Raw genomic sequence first — 20,965 nt, 5'->3', positions numbered from 1 at the left:
CATCCTAAGATACTATTTTAAAGGCAACTTATTAATTAAAAAAATGTCCCCTTCACACACATAGGGAAGGCCTTAAGTGGCATTCCAGCAAAGCTACTTGTAAGCACAACAACTGCAATAATCAGTAAATTGGTAAATTGCATATAAATTGAGTATCAAAATATTAACTCTGTTCTTTTGTTCACAGAACCCATAACAGCGTTACTTGGTACAGCACCGAAAATAAACCCTCAATGTCCTGCAGGATAAAAGAACTGAATTTCAAAGTGAAATGAAAATGCATAACAATCTAATTGCCCAATAATAATACAGTGTAACGAAGAATATAGTTATAGCCCATAATAATGCAGCTGTCCTACTATTTCAGGCGAACAAAACAGACTTAAAATAGATATGAGATTTAAATACAAACTGAATAAAATAGAACAAGGAACGGCTGTCTTCACTAAGCGCCACTGCACAGCAGATGTAATGAGTGTTGACGATGCCTGTAGAGAACTCAAGACTAGCAGGGGATGAAGAATCTCCCATTGGACTCAATGAGATTTCAGCCATCTACTGAAATCACCAGTTTTCCACTCACTTCTGAGGGTCAAAATATAAAGCTTATTTGGAGTTGCCTAGATAGACTGGTTCTTGCATAACACTATTTCACACTAATTTCTGCCCCTGGATAAAAAGTAAGAGCTTAGAGAGCCAAAAAAAATCCCAGAAACGAATTGTAGCTTACACACCATCATCTCAAATGAAGCGTGAACAGCCAACTTCATGAACAAAATAGTCTTATTTTCACGTGCTACCATCATCCCATAGAAAACACAACCACTACTACAGTTCCAACGCTTAGTTTAGCTTATGAGGCAGGAATAAGTTATAAATAATGATCAGCTGCTGTAACAATGAGATTTAAAAAGGTTTTATCAAACAAAGCAGCATGTTGTTTCGTTCCCAGGTGTCCCTTAATCTGATGCATGAAGGGATTCAAAGGCAAAAGAGCAGTCAAAGTCCAGCTTCAGACTAGAAAGGTTAACCTCCTTCATACTGAAGGAGGCAGGGCTGCTCTGCAAAGCTCATCCCTCTCCATGCACTGGAGGGAGGGCAGGACAGTAACTCCAACAAGTTCACTGCTGCACATCTGTGAGAGTTTTACAGACAGGAAGACAAGAAAAGAAAACAAAACACAACAACACAGAAGCTTATCAGACTCTGTCTCAGCCTGATCAGTGAGCATCTCCCTTTATCTGTTAGGGATTAGTCACGGTTGGTCCCAGCATCTGGAGGGACCAAGCTCAGCAACTGATGCCTGCACAGCACAAACACATTGCTTACCTGGCACAGGTAATCCAGGGGCAAAGACACGCTGTGCTGTGTAAACACAGCTGTGCTGCTTTTAGAGACAGCTTTAAGTCCACAAAGCCAGTTCCTTTGCAGAATGAATGCAGGGATGCCAAGAGGAAAAGCCCTTCCAGAGCTGCACATGTCTGAGCCTGGCACTGGGACTGCTGGGGAATGTGCTACAGTGGTGCTCGCTCACACATTGCTTTGGTAAAGTCCAAGGTATTAGCTTAGGTTTCAGTACTGAAGCTGACGGCAGAGCCAACAGCAGCTTAGTCTGCAGTATAAGGGCCATGAGACCACAGCTACATCAGCACCCATGCTGCATTTCCAATTCCTAACAATGGCTCAGTTAGATTGGGGAACTCACTATCAGGGTGCAAGCCCTGTCTCAGCCATGACCACTGGAAAGCACAGCTCCCTTAGCACTGACTACATGTTTGTGTACCAGGCTCCTCCACACTTCCTCATTCATTTTTTCCCCATTTATTTCTTTATCCTATCCTCATTTCCATCCCATTATCCTAGATGCTGAAAATGATTGATAATTTAAAATTTCCATTGTGCCTTATGAAGTAAATACCTTCACTTTTTTTAAATCCTTAAATAACAAGTCTTGGTAGTCTGTATTTTCAGTTTCTTATAAGGAACAGATTTGTCCTATGTGAGGCATCAGAAACCATGGAGGCATAACAGGCCCAGCTGAGCAGTATCCACATGAGGGAACATCGTAGACTTCTTACCTGACAGGTAAGCAAATTGTTTCTTTAACTGGTCCTGAATATCCGCAGCATAGAGGGGAATGATATCCTGATGCATGATTTCATCTGTGGGGAAAAAAAAAAAAAAAAGCATTGCAGTCATTTTATATAAAATTTTAGAGCAGACATGAACAATAAAATCAGCACTAATTAAAAAAAAAAACAAAACAAAACAGAAACTGGTCTAAGCTTTCAAAAATAACATGAAAATATTTGGAGTGTTTCAAGTGTTTGCCAGGGGCAAACTTTTCTTTGAACAGCATATTGATAAAAGATTAAAAGTGATGTAGATTTGCTGACACGTGGAAGGTGTACTGGATGTCACTGAACCAGACGTTGTGAAGCTAATATTCCTCAGGAGTGATGTTAAACAGTCAGATTTTACATACCAAATGCATTTTTTATTAAAACCTTCTCAACCTATATGAAAAGGAGCAGAACAAATGTTAGCATCCCGCTTGCCAGGCCTCACTGAAACCATCCCACAACGTAGATCTTCCCAAACTCCAGCACCTACCAACTCCCCAGTGGATTTTATGGAAGGAACAGCACACAGCTCTGAAAGCATCGGTGCTGTACCATCCAAAGGGAAATTTTATTGATGAATAACCTTCATTATTCCACACAAAGGGAGCATAGCTGACATTTCTCATGCCAAATAAAGGGTAGGGTCCTGCCAGAACCTTGCCTAGGGCCTAGATACCACAAGGCAGCACCGCGCTGCGGGATGGGCCTAGCAGGCCTGGAAACTCAGCCCCACATGGGATGCACTGTGGAAAAACTTTGCCTAATCTTTTATCTTAACTCTTCTATTTCAGGTTAATGACAAGTGTAACACTTTCCTGAACCTCAGTTTTCAACCACAGTATCTGAGCCAAGGAACTTCCCCCAGAAGTTCAAGCAGAAACCTAAATCTTGCTAACTGCTTGAATCTGCTGACCATGATAAAGACCTCCATTTCAAAGACGTGACAGAGTTGTCTTGTTCACTGAGCTATGACTATGTTCTCAAAAGAAAACAAAGTTTTACTAATGTGATTCCTAAATATTAATTATCTTCTGTTCTTTTGAGCCTCATTGAAAAGCAATGAAAGAATAACTGAGTATTCTCATTCCTTGGTTTTGAGCATTTTTTAACCCACTGTTACATAAAGAAGTAAGTAGAAATGAGGTATAGGGATAAATATCATCTGCATTAAAGTACAAGCTGATTGAGCAGAAGCACTGCTCTGGCCCTCGAGGATGGGCTTTGCTCTTACAGAGACCTTTCAAATGCCAGAAATTAAGGGGAGAGCCCTACATTGCTATGAGCAATGTGTGTACAGTTCTGCAAAATGCAACTATTTGAGAACAGTTCCCCAAAAAGCATTCAGCTATTTCTTCCAGATAAGCAACAAGTCATACTGGGAAACAGAACTTCTCTGTTCCCTTTCCGACAGCCTGACAAGAGGAGCAGCCGTGATCACTGTCAAGGTCACGCTCTAATCAGAGCTATTTTTCTGCATCCGGTGAATGGCTGCTGGATCAGAAGACCTCTGCATACCATGCTGTCAAATCCATAAGTGGGCAGATTTAGCTGTCAAGTCATATTTCTCCAAGACCTGCAGCTATGTCATCATCTTAAGGTCTTAAGGAGAAAATTAGGAACAGGTCTTTTACAAGTCCCATCTCAGATGGCCAACTCATTTCCAGAAGACCCCCTTCTCCAAAAGAAAATAGATTTTATTTTTTACTCCAAGTGCTTGTTAATACAAAGAGCCCATCTGCAGCAGTGGTTAAGAAACTAAAGCCAATCCCTAATTCTGCAGGACAACCCATTTAGCTGAACATAACCTATGACAGGATCAACACCAACTTTTTTGGTGGGAGATAGGAAAAAGGAAAAAAAAAAAATAAATCACTGCGTAATACACCATCCTGTCTACAGTCACATGCAGAAGTAATTTTCCTTACTGCCACATAAGCCCGTAATAAAACAGGTATGAGTTGCGTACATAGGTAAATACATGACACGTAATATTTAAATAGGCAACATGTTCATAAGTCAGGAAAACTATGTTTTATGTCTACCAGACACAAAGATTCCTGCTTCCTGTCATGCCTGCATGATCAGTCACGTTGCTGTCCTGACTCACGCCACACAGAGATGCAAATTGCTTTGGTTGCCTCACTGCTCTCCCTGGCAGAAGCAACAGCTTTTGCAACCCGCCAGGGCAACCCACAAACTTGAGATCACACACTTTCACTGACGGTGCAGCATTTTCCTCCCCCTGGTTTAAATCTCAGTTTTACTTCAAAGAGCCAGCATGCTTGCAGCAGCAGGAGCAGCATAGCGTGCCCACTTACAGACCAAAACCTTCCCGAAGCCCATCCTGTTGTGGCTCTTTGCCAAAGCACAGCCTTTCCCCACCTTGCTCTGGCTCATCTGGTTTCATGACACACTTCAGGAAGCAGATTGTGTGTTAAGATCAGAGCTGATTTTCAATAATTTGGAAAAAAAAAAAAAAAGAGAGAGAGAGAGAGATAAATAGCATAAAACAAAGTGAGGAAGTACAACTCTTGAAACTCCCAAGCTGTTTATGTTCAACAACTTGACAGGATGCACTTGAACCCAGTAGCAGAGATGGGCTAACGAAGAAAACCATGAAAGCAGGAGGCAAAGGATAGAGAGCAAGCTAAGTACTTGAATGAACAGTAACCATCAAAAATGAGACATGGACAGAGAACGTCCATGAGATTAAGGAAACAGACAGGCTTATACAAAGTCAGGACTCTGGGAATTTATTCCTGCTTCTCCATCACATCTGCTGTGAATTTTATCCACCATATTATCAGCCACAGTATCTTTTTTTTCCCACTTGACTTTTTATGAATAATCTTCATAATCCAAAAAGTTACCTTGACCAATAGATGGCAATCATTACAACAGAACTAAGTGATGTGACCTTGAAGTTACAATAACAGGCAAAAGTAGCAGTTATCCATGTTAGCCACCCTTGTTGGTGATAAAAAAAAAAAAAAATAAAAAAAAATAAAAAAAATCTGCAGTCACATTTATGAAACAATAGAAGTTTTATCATGTATTTAGCTGTGACAACAAGGAGCTTGCCCTTCTACAGATGAAGGACAGAACCCAAAAAATACCAATGCAGATACAAATGTAAAAATACAAATACAAATGTAACACAAAAGCAGAAGCACCCCAAATGTGCTAATGCTGTAGTATCCAAAGTGCATCCAACAATTCCCATGTTTCTGCAGCACCCACCAGAAAAGAAAAGGCAAGTTTCAGTGAAGGCTTTTCCTAATCCATGTTGCAGCTCTGTGAGGGGATTGCAGTTTACATAGAACATTACTTAAACACCACTAAAACAGTTGGTGTGACAAGCTACAATATAAAAAACATGGACATGCTACAGAGGTCAGTATGGGCTGCAAAGCCTGCCCAGGACATTAAGTTCTGCACCCAACCACTTCGTAATCTTTATGCACTGCAAGCTAGGAAAAATGAATAGTTTCAGTGCTGTAATTCAGCATTTTGGTTAGTCAGAAGTTCGATTTAAAGTTGCTTGGGGCAAGTTTTGTTTCTTTTTCTTATAGGATATAAGAAGGATTCATTTTTGGACTTCCTACACTATGTACCTAGTTTAAACAGATCATCACTAACATGAATCTCCATGAATGATAACTAACAAAAGGTTCCTCAGCCTTTAAAAGCCACACTGGAAGCTGATGCTGAAATGTTGCCCTTTGGATTTAATATTAAATACAGAATCTGTCATTCATTCTTGTTTGCACTGCTTTGTGCAATCCTATCAAGATGGTAGAGTAAATCAACAGCCAATAAGGACTTGAAAGTAAACAATAATCATTTCTGACGTTTCCTTGAGCTAGATTGGATTATTTAAAACAAAAGGATAAAACAAACACCATCACTGCAACCACCACCACCTTGACACACAAGTGTAGAAGGCTGTTGTAAGTCACTGATCATAATTGTAAGAACAGTTTGCAGACTTCCTGGTATTTACATACTGAAACAAAGAAAAGCCCTTCTTTCTTTAATGTAATTCCTTCATTGCACCCATATCCATTACTCTTTCCCAGGCCTGAAGAGTTGAAATACTGGCATAAAGCTTTCTTTAAGATGCCAGGATTCATTTTTTTCTTGAAAAGCATTCACAAAAAGAAACACATTTTTCAAGTGCATCTCTCAGAAACTGGTCTAGCACACTGGCAACAGAGTAGGTAAGCAAATTGATGTCAATTTAGAAGATGGAAATAGCATACAAACACAAGCTGCTTCCAAACACAGAATATTCTTAAAAGCAATCTGTAAGATATCTAAAACTGTTCCTGAGCAATGTTTCCTAATCCTTCCTGCACGATGGCTGTAGGAAGAGTCTTCAGTGCACAGGTACCAAATCTCAGTTTGGGAGGGACCAAACCCAAACTTTTAACAGCTTTTCACTCTCCAACTCTCCCCTCCAAACTTAACACAGATACTTCTTGGAAATACCCTTTAAATAGAGAACTTGCCACTTGCTACATTCTTTAGGGGCAATCCCCATTTTAGAGAAGCTAATAAAGTGCATATAAAAATATAGATTTACTGAAAATCTGTTTTTTAAGGAATTCTTATGGGCTCAGACTCTATGTATACTTACATGAAACAGCATCCTCACAGCCCAACATTTACCCTGTTTTACCTTGACTGTCTCACACAGTATTTTCAAAACAGAGACCCAAGAGAGTGTCTGTTTTTCTATATGTAAAATTCATATCTGAAAAGAGATACTCGTACCAAAACATGCTAGAATATCCAGTCTTTCTTGAAGAGCTCATTTAGAGTTTTTCTCAACAGTCTGCTTAAAACGAAGGCCACAAGATTTATAATGCATCTGGTATTGTGGCTACTAATGAACAGTAAAATAAGACTCTGCAAAGTCATTGCTGCTATTTTTTTTTTAAATTAGTTTTTTTTTTTTTTTTTTTTTTAATTATTTATTTTTAAACCGAACACACACAATAGCTAGAATGTGCAAAGATTTTTTTCCTAAGCCAGCACCTGGAGGTTCTTTAAAAATAAATAAATAAATAAAAAAAAACAACACAAGTTCTAGCATTGAAATTGTGTCTAGAAGACAGATGTCATCTTACTAATGTAGAGGGATAAGTTACATATGAGGTTCTTTATACATATATACACACACACACATACAGAAAAGGATGTTTCTCTTCATAAGATGTGTTTAAAAAATCACCTTGCAACTCGTTTTGAAATCTTGCTTTCCTAGTCTTCTCTCTATGATGGAGGAAGATGGCTTAGAGAGGCCTGACCCCACGTTATCACAGGCAACTATAGGATTACTATTTAATAGTTTGAGCATGAGGGCAAAAAGATAACTCGTGCTTGAGCTGGTGCCAGAAAGCCCTGAAGAAATACAGACCTAAGAAAACAATCAATGTCACTCAGGTCAAGATTTTCACTTATTGGTTAAAAGCCTCCTTTCTTTTCTGAACAAACTGAAGCTTATCTCATTCAGACTCGGTCAGAGAAGATGGAGCAAAACCATTTTCACAGAACACAACACTGGAGTTGCATTTGAGAAAACCGCATCGACATTACGCTGAAGAGGGTCTCCTAGCAGGACTCATTAGCCTCTTGTAATGGGTTTAATCCAATTCCCACTGAGCCAGCTGGAATTACAACACCCTTTGAGTAGCTTTGAGTAAAATCCTATGTCCATTACTTTGTAGTAGCTCGACAGCCAACCTGTTTGTACTTTTATACACATGTGGACACAATTATGCCTTTCAACACAAACCCCAGTAACATCATAAAGCAAACTACAAATCATTTTCCTGCCTCTTCTTTCTTGCTGAGTCAACAACATTTTCCTGAAAATGCGATGATGTCTTCGCTACTAAATGCGTGCCTTAAATTGAAGAAATACGTCTTGTTCCCAACCAGTTTTGTTTCACATCTCTTCTGGAATGGCCCACCCACCCAAATGGTTGCATGTGTTTTGTGAAGGGGGACTTCATTTGACAAATCTCTTTAGTAAAGCACCCTTCCATCTGGAAATTATAAGTACAAGATAATGGCTTTCAGAAGGCCTTCATCTCCTGCAGCCTCAAGGCAAATCCTTCATTGCCTCATCCTTTTCTCTTCTTCTTCCCCCCCTCCAACCACCAACCCTAACAGTCAGCTCCTTTGTGTGGCCCCCAAAGCAGGAAGGGCCAGAGCAGCAGGGCTGGTGAAGATAGTTTCATGTCGTGCCATGTGGAAGAGGTCTAAAAAAACTATCATCATGCAAGGAGAGCTCTCCAGATCTAAAATGGAATTTGACAAGGTGCTGTTGAATAGTCATGATGCCTGCAAGCTCTACCACTAGGTATGCCCAACCTGAAAAGCTGCTGACCAAGTTAATCTGATCTATGCACTATTTGTAGCCACGTTGGGCTAATTACAGGTACTTCACACCAGTGTCCATAAAAAAGTATCAACATCTCACCAGTCCAAACTACCTGTTTTATTTGACTACACTATCATCAAAACAAGAAAAAACAGAAAATGCAAGTGATTAATTCCCCAAAATTTCCATGCAAATCACAACTCTAAGTGCAGTTGGGAAGGAAATTACCACCTGAATAACACACTGCACTCTGCCAGATTGTTCTTCTGGTGAACTAAAATATCCCAAGGAAGCAGGAAATACAAATTCTTCACCTGCACCAGCATCCCAATTGCTAGCCCAAATAGAAATAAAATGCTCTGAGTAGCTTCATATGGCATTGGATTTCCAATAAATATTTCAAATGACACTGGTATTTTAGAATTTTAATGTAAAAGCTTAACAGCCTACAGAAAAACTACAGCTCCTATTTCCTTTCCCAGTCAGAAAGGAGAATTCCCTTTCAACAGCCCTAATACACAAAACCAATCTTCAAGTTGAGATATTTTTTCTTTTAATTGAATCATGCTTTCCACCTCCATGGCATGGTTAACACTAGCTTATTTTGTCCCTGTACTTTAAAGGAGCACAATTTAAAGTGCCTTACCATGAGAGGACGCAGTAGGACAGCATCCACTATTGCTACAGTATGCATGCAATAGCACGGCTATATATAGAGCCCGCTGGTGCAATAGGCTAGTCTGTAATTCCATATACTTTCAATCTTAAGTAAGGATCTAGTTGAGTCAAGACTTGGAAGTGGAACTGTCAAAGCAAATCTGAAGTCTTAGGGATGATGTTCTCTCTATTATAAGCTCACGTATTTCTGACCATTGGGAACTTTAACAGAGCCTGTAATATTTCTGCAGAACTTCCATAATCCCTAGTTTTAGTAATATTTAAATGATTCCATTGAAATGAAACTAGAGAATTCTTTTTTAATCATATTTGAAGAACACTACTACTTAGAAAAAACATATCTTAATCCTGAAAGGATGCAATTTGTCTATTTAAAATCAGAGGACATGAATTTACTACATGTGAAACAACAGAGAACTAAGACATCTTTGTATTATGTAGATGCCTACCGAACCTGCTTTATTCAAGCAATTCCTGCTTCCTGTCATCACAGTTACAGGAGAAAAAACAAAAACAAAAAAACAAGAAAAAACTGTCCATCTGGTGCTTCTTTGAGATCACAGAGACGAAGCTTTGGCACCCAACTACCGACAAAATTCTGAGGTTGATGGTCTGGTTTCCATGTATGGAGATTAACCACTGATCTTTCTTTGGAACAAAATGGCTGAGGGGTACTGCAAATGCAGTGCTGGCATGAGAGGACAAGAGGTATAGCAGTCCCCATTTTCTTTGTTCTGACTGTGAAATAGCTAGTCAAAAGCATATTTTGACAACCAACCAAGATTTTGATTTGCTTCAAATGCTTCTCTAAAACATTTGGACTTGAGACCTTATTACACATGTCAAAGGATGTTATTGCCTTTGTTCTTTTCTTTTTTCTTCTACCACCCTTTTCCAGAAGGCAGCAGAATTCCTAGTCTTAGTTTGCCTAAATAGTATCACCTCAAAGTACAAACATCAGAGGAAATCTCTCCTCTCTTCCGTGTATAACAGAAGTACTCACAAGGTACTGGGAATGTTAAAAAGTCCTGCTTCTTCCTCCCTTGTCTTCAGTCACACCTACTTGACGCACGTACTCCATTGTCCTGGAGCTTCTCAGAAAATCAGCTTTAAGGTCAGCTTACAAGCCTGATCAAACACTAGCTAATCTGTAACAAGAGGAAGACTATGTAATAATTAGGAAGTCAACCTAGGGATCGGCAAGATCTAATATTTCTTTGTATTTGAGGAAAATCAAACCAAGATAAATCAAATATGAAGCTGGGCAAAAAGAGAAAAAAAAAAAAAAAAAAAAAAGATGTTGCAAGTGTTGCAAGAAAGAATTACCAGTTACAATCTGATTTGTTTTCACGTGCTTTTGTTCTATACAATACTTACACACACCTAGTCTCTTTTGGTGACAAAGAGACATTCTTTGTGCTATTTCAGGTTATGATAATTATTCCCTTACTAAACTGAGACAAGGAACTTTGAATCATTCCACACAGCCGCCATATAGCATAACTTTTTGCCAGCAGCAGAGGACTTACAGAGACAAAGGACAGCACGACTGTCACATGAACCCACTACCTAAAAGCAAAACTTCACATGGTGTATATGACATGTCATTGCTAATGCAACAGTCACGTTCCTCTTATCCCCTTTCCATGTTGTCCTGAAGAAAGCCAAAGAACTGATCTTCTGCCTGCTGATAAACTTTCTTCTCTTCTTGCAGGATAGTTTCCGACTGCTAGGAACCATGCCCCCAAAATAGGGTTAACAGATATTGCCAAACCTGCAGCATAAAGTCCTTAATATTGCAAACTGTACTGAAGGAGGCATAGTATAAAAATATTTCTGAAGTATTAGATGTACTTAAACTTATCTCCAAGGAGCAATTTCCGCAAAAAAAGAAAAGGATTTTTTTAAACAGAACTACTAGATACAGACTGAGCATCAGAGAAGAACGTTCCCCTACCAAGTACTCAAGCACTAAGAAGGTGATTGACCCAGATGTGTCTCACTCAGTGCTTTATCAAGCAAGCCTCCATGGAATTAAAAACATATAAATGTTAGACTTAGGGCATTAGATCTTATTACACGCAGTTGGCTGAGAAAATTATTATGGGAATTTTGGTTTTTAAGTACTAAAGCCTTGTAAAGAGAGGGAAAAAAAAAAAAGTCTTACCAATAGAGAAACTAGAAAGAACAACTCTAAATAGAAGAACTGCATGCAAATTACAAGGCATCTTTAGCATAGCTTAAAAACTGGTGGTGCAATCAGCTTAAGCACATACCCTAAAGCACAGATCTTTCCAAGCAACCAAACTGAGGACTCTTCACTGCTGAAATCCTCCACTTTCAAGATTCTCCCTGCAGAAAAGCACACATCTCAAAGCATATCCAAAAGCTTTACATGAAAAGTGAACACTTGCAGAATCAGCTGCACGAGTATCTCCAAACTCTACTAAACAGGACACTGTTTTTGCATGGTATTTTGGAAACAGGATATTAAACAAGGTGTACTTTTGCTCTTGATTGAAAATGGAAATCACAGTTATAAAACAGCAAAGTGGTAGAAGCTAGTTGTACACACCTATTTTGAAGAGAAGTTCACCTGCTCAAAGAGAATTACCAACCTGCACTGACGCAGTATGATCCCAGACAGTGTTTTCCTTGAAAACTGGAAACGGGATTCAAAGTTCAGTGCTGCACCTTAACACTGTGATAACAACCACAGGGGTTTCAGCAAAACTGAGGACAGATTGAACCACTTCTAACAAATAATGAATTTGATAGTACTCAGACATGAGCACACTCCGCCATGAAGCTGTACAGTTACAAACTAATGGTTTGAAAGCGGATGTAAAGAACTTCATGGATCTGACAGCCTGAAAGAGGAACCAAGCATTCACCAAGCAGCTTACGTGGTGCTGAGTACACTTTCCAGCTAATGTGTGTTTAACTGCAGGGGTTTGTCAGGCTCCCAGTACTCAGGACTACAGATGACTTACAAAGAAGGGGCTGACCATTTGGTAACCAAAGCGGCTGTCCCATCTCCCCAGACATCCCTGAAGTGGTGATAGAGCAGCTCTGGAACTGCTCTGCCTTACTGCCTGGCGTCCTTAAAAAGATGAAAGCCATCACGTCCCTCTCAAGCAGTGCTAATACTTACTGCTTCTGGCAATGGAGAGGCAGGACATGGTTCAGTATCTCTCACAGGCAGCTAAAGAATCCTTTAATGCCACACAGGCAGCTCTGCTGCTCACATCCAGCATTTTGGAGGCAGCACGCTCAGGTTTTGGCAGGAAGTATTCTTCTGCCCCTCCTCTGCTTCAGAGATGCATTTTCACCTATTTTAGGTCTCAAATTAAGCATCCATTCATTATCTAATCTCAGAATTTGGTACAATGCTGTAATGACTAATCAAGTTCTCCTAAATAAACTTCTGGCCCTGTAAGTTATTTTTGATGTAAACTGACTATGCAAAACGAAATCAATGAAGGTATTGTTTCTTGGATTTTTTTTTTCCAGTGTCTCATCTGGGGAAAACAAAAAACAGGGGGGGGACACAACAACCCCTCCCCCAAAAAACAACAAACACTAGATTCTGAAACTGCCTAACCTGAATGTTAACTCTGTTTTGAGGCGTTGGTTTGCTAGCTTTTAAATCCAAAGACTGACAGCTCTTTCTCTGAAGCTTGTGCTTTAAGGGAAAAAGGAAAATTGCTTAAGATTCTTGGAACACAAAGTTTCCATATTTTCTTTGTGCCAAGTACAAAGAAGATGCATGTTAAAAGAGTAACAAATTGCTGTTCGTTCATTAAGAGAAATCATAGTTCATTGTCTCAAGTAAAACAAAAGCCTTGCTTAGTGCTTAAAATCAACAAATACCTGTCATATTAACTGAGAAGTAAATAGATATGCTTACTCTGAGTTAGATGACTAAGTGGAGCTCAGTGGAGCTGATCTTCAGTTACTACAACTCCACAGACTCCATGAAATGAAGGTTTATAAAAAGCAGCGTCTTTAAAAAGCACTATGAGCTACTGCTCTTCTGTTTTTGAAGGCTTTGTGTCTTCTGCACACAACAGAAATGCAACAGGGCTGCATTTGGAAGAGAAAAGCCCTGCCAATGGAAGACTGAGTAAAAGTTCTGAGTATTTGATGCTTCAGCAAGTACCCGAGAAACAGCAGCTACAGAAGTATTTGAGGAAAAACAAACACACGCAAACCACATAAACATACTAGGCTCCCATGGTAATGATGAGAGACAAAATCTCCCATCCATCACGTGAAGCCAAGAGGGGAAAGAACAAACTTTGAGCTTGAACTTCCCTGCTGGTGGGTATTTTCCTCTAAGAGATCATTTGACCTCACAGGATCCTTTGAGACTGACCACAAGTTAAACTCAGAAAAAGCCAAAAGAACAGCAAAGTCATACTGACAGCGTGAAGACAAGCATTTCCTTTTAAAAACCTGGCCACAGGTCCTAGAAAACACCAGCTCAATACTTCTAGTGACAGTGTCGAGGTGCTCTACAGAAGCTTGGACCATCCACTCTGGCAGGCCCATCCCCTGGGCCTGCCTCTCCCCTTCCCCTCAGCCCCGGCCTTGTCTCTGCTGGCAGCTGTGGTACTGGGATGAGCTTCCTGGCCTCCCCTTGCCTCCTGCTGCTGCCCAGTGGCTAAAAGGATCAACTGCTGCTAAGATGCATTTGTTTTCTTGAGTTGTCACTGGCAGAGGTCTTGCAAAGTCAACCTGTAGTTGGGCCTGCAGGCCTTCAGAACATAGGCGTTGGCCTGGGGCTTTTAGTGTGGTGTAAACTGCATGGGGTCATGGCACGAGAAAGACAGTTCCTCCACCAGTGATCTACTGACTTCCTCACGTGGAGGACACCATAAGTCATTGTCCTTCACTCTGCTTAGAGAGTTGGCTTCATCTCACAGATGAACTGGATTAGATCTTCTCGATCATTCTGAGGCACAACCTCCTGACTCTACAGCACAACGCATTTCACTTTTGCTTCCTCCGTGGAGTGCCCTGATGTCTTCCCCCATAATTCACAGTAGTTTCCCTAGTTTAAGGGGAAGTGCTTCCCAAAGTACTTCCACCTGCACTGATTAAACTGACCATGTTGGAAGTGATTAGAGTGACCACCTTTAGCATGCAGAAAAGGAGGCTCAGGGGAGACCTCATTGTGGTCTACAGTGACCTTAAAGGAGGCTATAATGAGGTGGGGAGCAGTCTCTTCTCCTAGACACCAAGTGATAAGACAGATGAAATGGTCTTAAGTTGCACCAGGGGAGGTTTAGGTTTGATATTAGGAAAAATTTCTCCACTGAAAGGGTTGTGAAGTATTGAAACAGGCTGCATGGGGGAAGTACTTTGGTCACCATCCCCAGAGGTCTTCAAAAGATGTGTAGATGTAGAGCTTAGTGACATGGTTTAATGGACTTGGCAGCACTAGGTAGAAGATTGGACTAAATGATCTTAGAGGTCTTTTTCAACCTAAATGATTCTATGATTTATTTCAGTTTTTAAAGGCCACTAATGTTTGTTATAGAGGACTGAATGTCTACTGAAGCTTTGCACAGCAAAGGGATGAGAGGGAACAGTCACATGCTGCAGCAAGGGAACTTCCAGATCAACACAAGGGAAAAATAAAATCACCACAAGAGTGAGGCTGGGCACTCTCCACCCTTGGAAATGTCCAAAAGTCAGATGGACAAGTTTCTGAGAAACCTATTTCAACTCTAAAGACGACCTTGCTTTGAGCTACGTGGCCTCCAGGGATCCTGTCCAACCTCAATTTTTCTGTCATTCTGAAGGAATTCCCTGGCCTAAAGTCCCCAAGTCCACCCCACAATCCTGAAAAGAAAAGAGAAACTTCCAGAAGGGCTATCATGGCCTTACAACAAGAAAATTCATGCAAATTAAACTGTGTACTAAACTCAGTATACTGACTTTAAAAATGAATTCAGAATAGGGTAAAATTTAGTTAGGTTGACACACCTTGCACCCCATCCCCTGGGGTGCCTCTGCTGTAGCACAGGCTAATAAAATCTGTCTACTGCTATATGCCATATAGTATATCAATTTTCTGTAAAACAAAAATAAGAACAAAATAACAAAACTAAGAAATAGCATTTCCAAAGAACAAGCAAAGAAGAAACATCCCAGAGTCATAATGAAATAACACTGCTTTCTGACTAGACCCAACCAACGATTTGTTTCCTCAGAGCTGTTCTCAACCCTTTGTGGGTTATAAAGGGCCACATACCAACAGCAAACAACTTTGCAGGATGCAAAGCTCTCACCCAGCAGTAGGTCCCTTCCCATTGCAGTACTATGGCTCTGACACGACCATGGCAAACAAGCATAGCACTGACTGGCCTTGCTTTCCTCCTTTCAGATAAAGCTTTCACATAGGACCACATGGAAGAGGACTAAGAAGACTGTCATCTTCTTCCCACATTTCCCCTACATAAAAGCAAACCAGGAGAACCTCTCAGAGGGATCCTCCAGGGGATCCAGTCCATCAGGGAGAGCCCTCTAGCACACGTGGACCCAGGGCAATACAGAGGCAGTGCTGGCTTCAGACCCCTACTGTAACATCCTGACCAGGTCAGCAACTTCCTATACTTGTAACACGTCTACAGGACAGGAGATGCTCTCATCCCCATTTGCGTACTGAAAACCAGAATTGCTCACAGCTATCTTCAGTCTTTAAGCCAAATAGAGAATTGGGTCCTGCAACCACATCCAACATCCATCCCCTCTTTTCAGTTCGTCCATCCTTCTTCCTATCTCCCTACCTTTTCTCCCTGTGATGGACTGACCAAGGAATTCCCCAAGATGACATTGTTTTCCTCAGAAATTAAGAAAGTTTCCAAGAACTGAGAATAGAAGGATCCGAGATCTCTCTCCTGCTTTCATTCTCTCCCCTTTTCTGACTAGGAAAATAAAGATATCCCGCAGAGCACTCAAGGAGGAAGAGGAAAGAACAGCACTGCAGAAGGGGATATCACCTCTGTCCCTTTGGAAGCTCTGAGCACAAAGTGTTTTCAATAGTGTCACCATGAACATGCTCAAGAAATGGTGACAGATGAGAAGAAAATTGAGCCTTGGCAGTTGCTAACAAAAACAGCCCTGCAAGCTTATTTCTCAGTAATTAAATAGAAATTAAAACTCCCTGTGTTTAATCATAAAATATCCCGAGTTGGAAGTGACTCACAAGGATCATTGAGTCCGACTCCTGATAATTTACACAAGTTGTCCTGGCACAGCTACATGCCTAACACCCCAGTTTGACACAAAGCACCACAATTTGAAACAAACCATCCCCTGGATCTGCAATTGGAACAGAACCCCCCTCTCATATAATAGCCAGCAGTATTCTAAATCCACCTCATCCCTCTCAGCAAATATAAGAATGCACGTAATGACCCATATTTACTCAGAATTATTAATCCCTCCACATTTTCAATCTGGCTAGCTTGCCTTTTCCCCAGTTTTTCGTTCATTTCTCAGAAGCAGCATGCCTGTTGGTATTACCCATAGTAGCATGAAGTGCTCCTGAGAAGCGGAGCACTTTGAGACTCACTTGCTGATAATTAAATTAGCAATACTTAGCAGAAGATCCACCCTTCACCTACCTGTTTTGTTTAAATTTGACATTTCAGAAGCAGCGATAGTGGAAGTTTAGACACCAGTCCATCGATCCAGTGCTCTCTCTCTGCTATTCCTCTGCAGTAGTCATGCACACCAAAACCAGCAAACAGAACTGGAAACGTGAATTCAAGCACCAGAATAAGGAAGCAATTTTTGCCTGTCCCTATTTCACAAAACCCGCTTTCAGTTTTGCCATGGACTGTAGCTGCACTATTAACAGCAAATAATATCTCCACTGTTTCATTTATATCTTAACAGAAACAAGATTCCTATAGAAAGCTCTGACAGAAGGAATTTAAGAAATAATGCATTTGAGATTAACTCTCCTATACTAAGAACAAGGGGATGCCAAATGACATCCTCTGAAAGAGACTGTGCTCCCCCCTCCCCATTCAAATAGGGATCAGGGCAAATTACATGTCTGTTATTCACATGAAATGCAGCAAACTGAAAATTAAACCCCACATTCAGGAACAGCAGGATGGCTGCAACAGCAGATCTTCCTCATAAGCCTTAACAGTGCTTCTGATCACCATAATCACTGCCCGACCGAATCCTGAACAAAGTCAAGTGCCTTCCATGTGAAATACTGGGATAGATTTGGTGGATGCATCTGAGGTAGTGAGAAATACATCCAGAAATAAAAATACACACTGCAAATTTACACAAGCACGGAACACGCCCACCCATAACAATAAAATATACTTATATACACATGTACACAGAGAACAAAGGAGTACAACTTCTGCCTTTGTACTAAAAACACGTCACGTTTTCCTCAGTAGGATGTCGTCTGACTGAATTCCTCCCTGACCTGCAATCAAGTAATTAAGAAAAACTGAAAAAAAAAATAGACACACCTGTGCATTTCTTCAGAAGAAGCCACGATTCAGCAATATCTTCGTAGAGCAAGGAGATCAGACTTAAGGTCATGTTGCTCCTCATCGATTTTGTGCAAAATAGTTTGGCAGACAGTGACCTAGTTATCTGCGAGCCCGTCTTCAGCATGCAGCGAGAGCACAAAACTCCATCTTTCAGTCAAAGCCAAGCCACCCGAGACACGATACCTTTCTTCAAATTACACGCAGAGCAACTGCGCCTTTCAGCGGGACCAGAGGTCCCCCACGGGGTTAGCTGGTTCATGGTTACTTACCACGTTTTGTCTTCCTGCATCAAGTGCTGGCATATGCTAAATTCAGTCTTTGACTCTAAATGTGAACAAATATCCTAATATTATCAGTCAGGAAAAAAAATAATTCTAAGTGCAGCGCATCAAGACCCTCAGTTTAAGAGCCCTAGTTTTAAGCAAATGATAAGCTGCCCAGTAAATCCATCTTCATCTTTTTCTAACCATCCCCCAAGTCCTGCACATGAGGAAATGAACTGCCCAGGGGCAGATGTCATTTTCTAATGAGCCTTTGGTTAAAAGTTCCTTAGAAACGCACCAGGCATGTCATATTTCTGAGGAAGTTCTCACCCAAGCATCTTTGACAGAACTGAACGAGGGTGTTTTGCTTGGTGGCAAACCCATTAAGCACCTGTTCCTTAGGAAGACACCTGCCAAAGCAGCAGGAACTGCCAAAAGGAAATGTATTACAACTTATAAAGTCACGTTACTTGAAGGTGTACAAATTTTATCTGTAAGAAAATGGGAAATTAAAGCAACAGTTAATGAAAATAAACTATTCCATATGATCTTTCAGACACCAATGCTCAGTAGTGCTTGATCCTTTAAAGCAATTGCCCAGTGATGGACTACCTGTCAATGAATGCACTTGAGATTAGCTACCAGCAATCCAGACTCCCTACCATGAAGAGCAAACCAATAAATGAGAGTGACAGCAACAACCATGCGAAAACAGATTGTTTTTCCTCCCTTCGAGATGTTGTAAGAGCCCTTTCTTGACAAGAGGGGGTCAAGGAAAAAGGACAGCAAGGATAAAAAGCTAGGATTGATGGTTACATCTGTTCATAAAATCCCATTTACAGATGGGGAAGAGCTTAGTTTCAGCTTCAGCACACCCGGCTATAAACACAAAACCAAACAAATTGCAAGCCACCCACAGACCACACCAAAGGTTATTTGCTGGAGTGCCCCACATCTGTGTTCTCACCACTCATCCTGTTGGTAATCACAAACCAATTTGCTAAATTATAATAAATCTACCAATAAGTGGGTCTATTCATTGCCTGGCATTAAAACATGGCCTGAGAAAGTAATTTAGGCAGATTATTTTAAACTCTGCTATTTCAATTTCAGGCCCATTGCAATCTGTAGTATATCAAACTACAAGAGATTAATAAGTGATATCATATGTTTTTAATGAAAGGTAGATTTAAAAGAAATAACCCTCCTTAGAAATATTTTTACTTAACTGTTCTGTACTTCAGGAGGTCATTACTAGAATATTTAATTTTGAAAAGAGATCAAAATTAGTGAATGAGTCCTCTCGCCACTCCCACGAGTCATGTAAATACTCTTTCAGTTCCATCACATCCATGAAAGTTGAGACAGAGCAAGTGACCCGTCTTGGATCAGATGGCAGCATTTGTTGCAACGTCAGAAACAGGATCTCCCTCTTGTCTCCAAGTCCATACTCACTCTTTTCCAGGATTGTCAGCGGAGGTTTGTACTTCTAGATCGGCATCTTGAGCTCTAGTCCTCAGGCAGAGATCACAGCTCACAGAACTTTATTTCTCGCTCTTGCACAGTAACGTGGCTCCAGGAAGAATGGTCTTAAGGCAGCTAGAGACTCCCACTATGTATTATATACTATATCAAGCATACACACTGATACTCATTTCTTATTTAGCAGCACAAAGCCAGTCTCAGACATTCGCTACTGAGAGTCCTGAGCAGTACGCTTGGCTGGCTAGATATTACTGCTAATAGCAGCAGGGGTTTGGTCTCACCTGCAACGCAGCATGATGAAAACCTAACTCTTGTTATCAGAAGTCTTACACAATGATAAAACAGTCATAGGTGTGCTTTCCAAACATGCAAAGAGAGGAAGAGGAAGCTTTACGGTCTCCATTCAAAGATTAAAACCAAGTGAAAGAGGAGCTACACCCTTTTTAGAAATGTATCACCCTCACACACACCCATCCAGTAAGATACAGGAACCTGATATTTTGGCAAGCTGGCTACTCCCTTAAGGAAAAATAAATAAATAAATAAAACCAACAAATACGAATGGAGAAGAGGAGAAAGAATCACCTACAGTGCACTGACTCTGTGTTTGTTCTCACTGCTGAGACAGAAAGGAAGTGTAAACCCTTGTGTTCACCAGCACTGCCTATTGAGCATGGCAGTACGAGCCAGCAGCATGCCCAGGCAACCAAGAGGGCAAAATGTATTTTGGGGTGTACTAAACACGGCACAGGCAGCCGGTCAAGAGAGGGCAATTTCCCACTGTATGTAGCATTGGTGAGGCCCTGGTTTGGACATTGTGTGCAGTTCTGGGCTCCGCAATATAAAAAGGATGTTAAGGTCTTTGAACACATCCAGAGGAGAAAAACGAGGTAGGTAAAAGGGCTGGAAGGCACGTCCTGTGAGGAGAGTACTCGAGGTGCGGCCTCACCAGAGCCGAGTACAGGGGGACGATCACCTCCCTAGCCCTGCTGGTCACACTGTTTCTTATGCAAGCCAGGATAAGAAACAGTGTGACCAGCAGGGCTAGGGAGGTGATTGTCCCCCTGTATTCGGCTCTGGTGAGGCCGCACCTCGAGTACTGTGTTCAGTTTTGGGCCCCTCGCTACAAGAAGGACATCGAGGTGCTTGAGCGGGTGCAGAGAAGGGCGACGAAGCTGGTGAGGGGCCTGGAGAACAAGTCCTACGAGGAGCGGCTGAGGGAGCTGGGCTTGTTCAGCCTGGAGAAGAGGAGGCTCAGGGGCGACCTTATCGCTCTCTATAGGTACCTCAAGGGAGGCTGTAGCGAGGTGGGGGTTGGTCTGTTCTCCCACGTGCCTGGTGACAGGACGAGGGGGAATGGGCTTAAGTTGAGCCAGGGGAGTTTTAGGTTAGATGTTAGGAAGAACTTCTTCACTGAAAGGGTTGTGAGGCACTGGAACAGGCTGCCCAGGGAAGTGGTGGAGTCACCATCCCTGGAAGTCTTCAAAA

The 20,965-nt window shown here is 41.2% G+C and overlaps 1 protein-coding gene across 9 annotated transcripts in view; it reads right to left on the bottom strand.

The window, feature by feature from the left end:
• The window catches only part of MCF2L (MCF.2 cell line derived transforming sequence like), a 155,027-nt gene that overhangs the window by 62,735 nt on the left and 71,327 nt on the right, over positions 1–20,965 (bottom strand). For 8 of the 9 annotated variants that reach the window (XM_082763788.1, XM_082763786.1, XM_082763790.1 and 5 more), the window contains one exon: positions 2,079–2,162. In XM_082763788.1, the coding sequence (XP_082619914.1) occupies positions 2,079–2,162 (84 nt within the window). Of the gene's footprint in view, positions 1–2,078; positions 2,163–16,829; positions 16,879–20,965 lie in introns of those variants that run through there. The other variant, XM_082763793.1, reaches the window with a different exon arrangement.

The sequence above is a fragment of the Aythya marila genome, assembly GCF_965140915.1.
Source record: "Aythya marila genome assembly, chromosome: 1".
NCBI classification, from domain to species: Eukaryota; Metazoa; Chordata; class Aves; order Anseriformes; family Anatidae; genus Aythya; species Aythya marila.
This window is presented reverse-complemented; position numbering and strand designations above follow the sequence as displayed.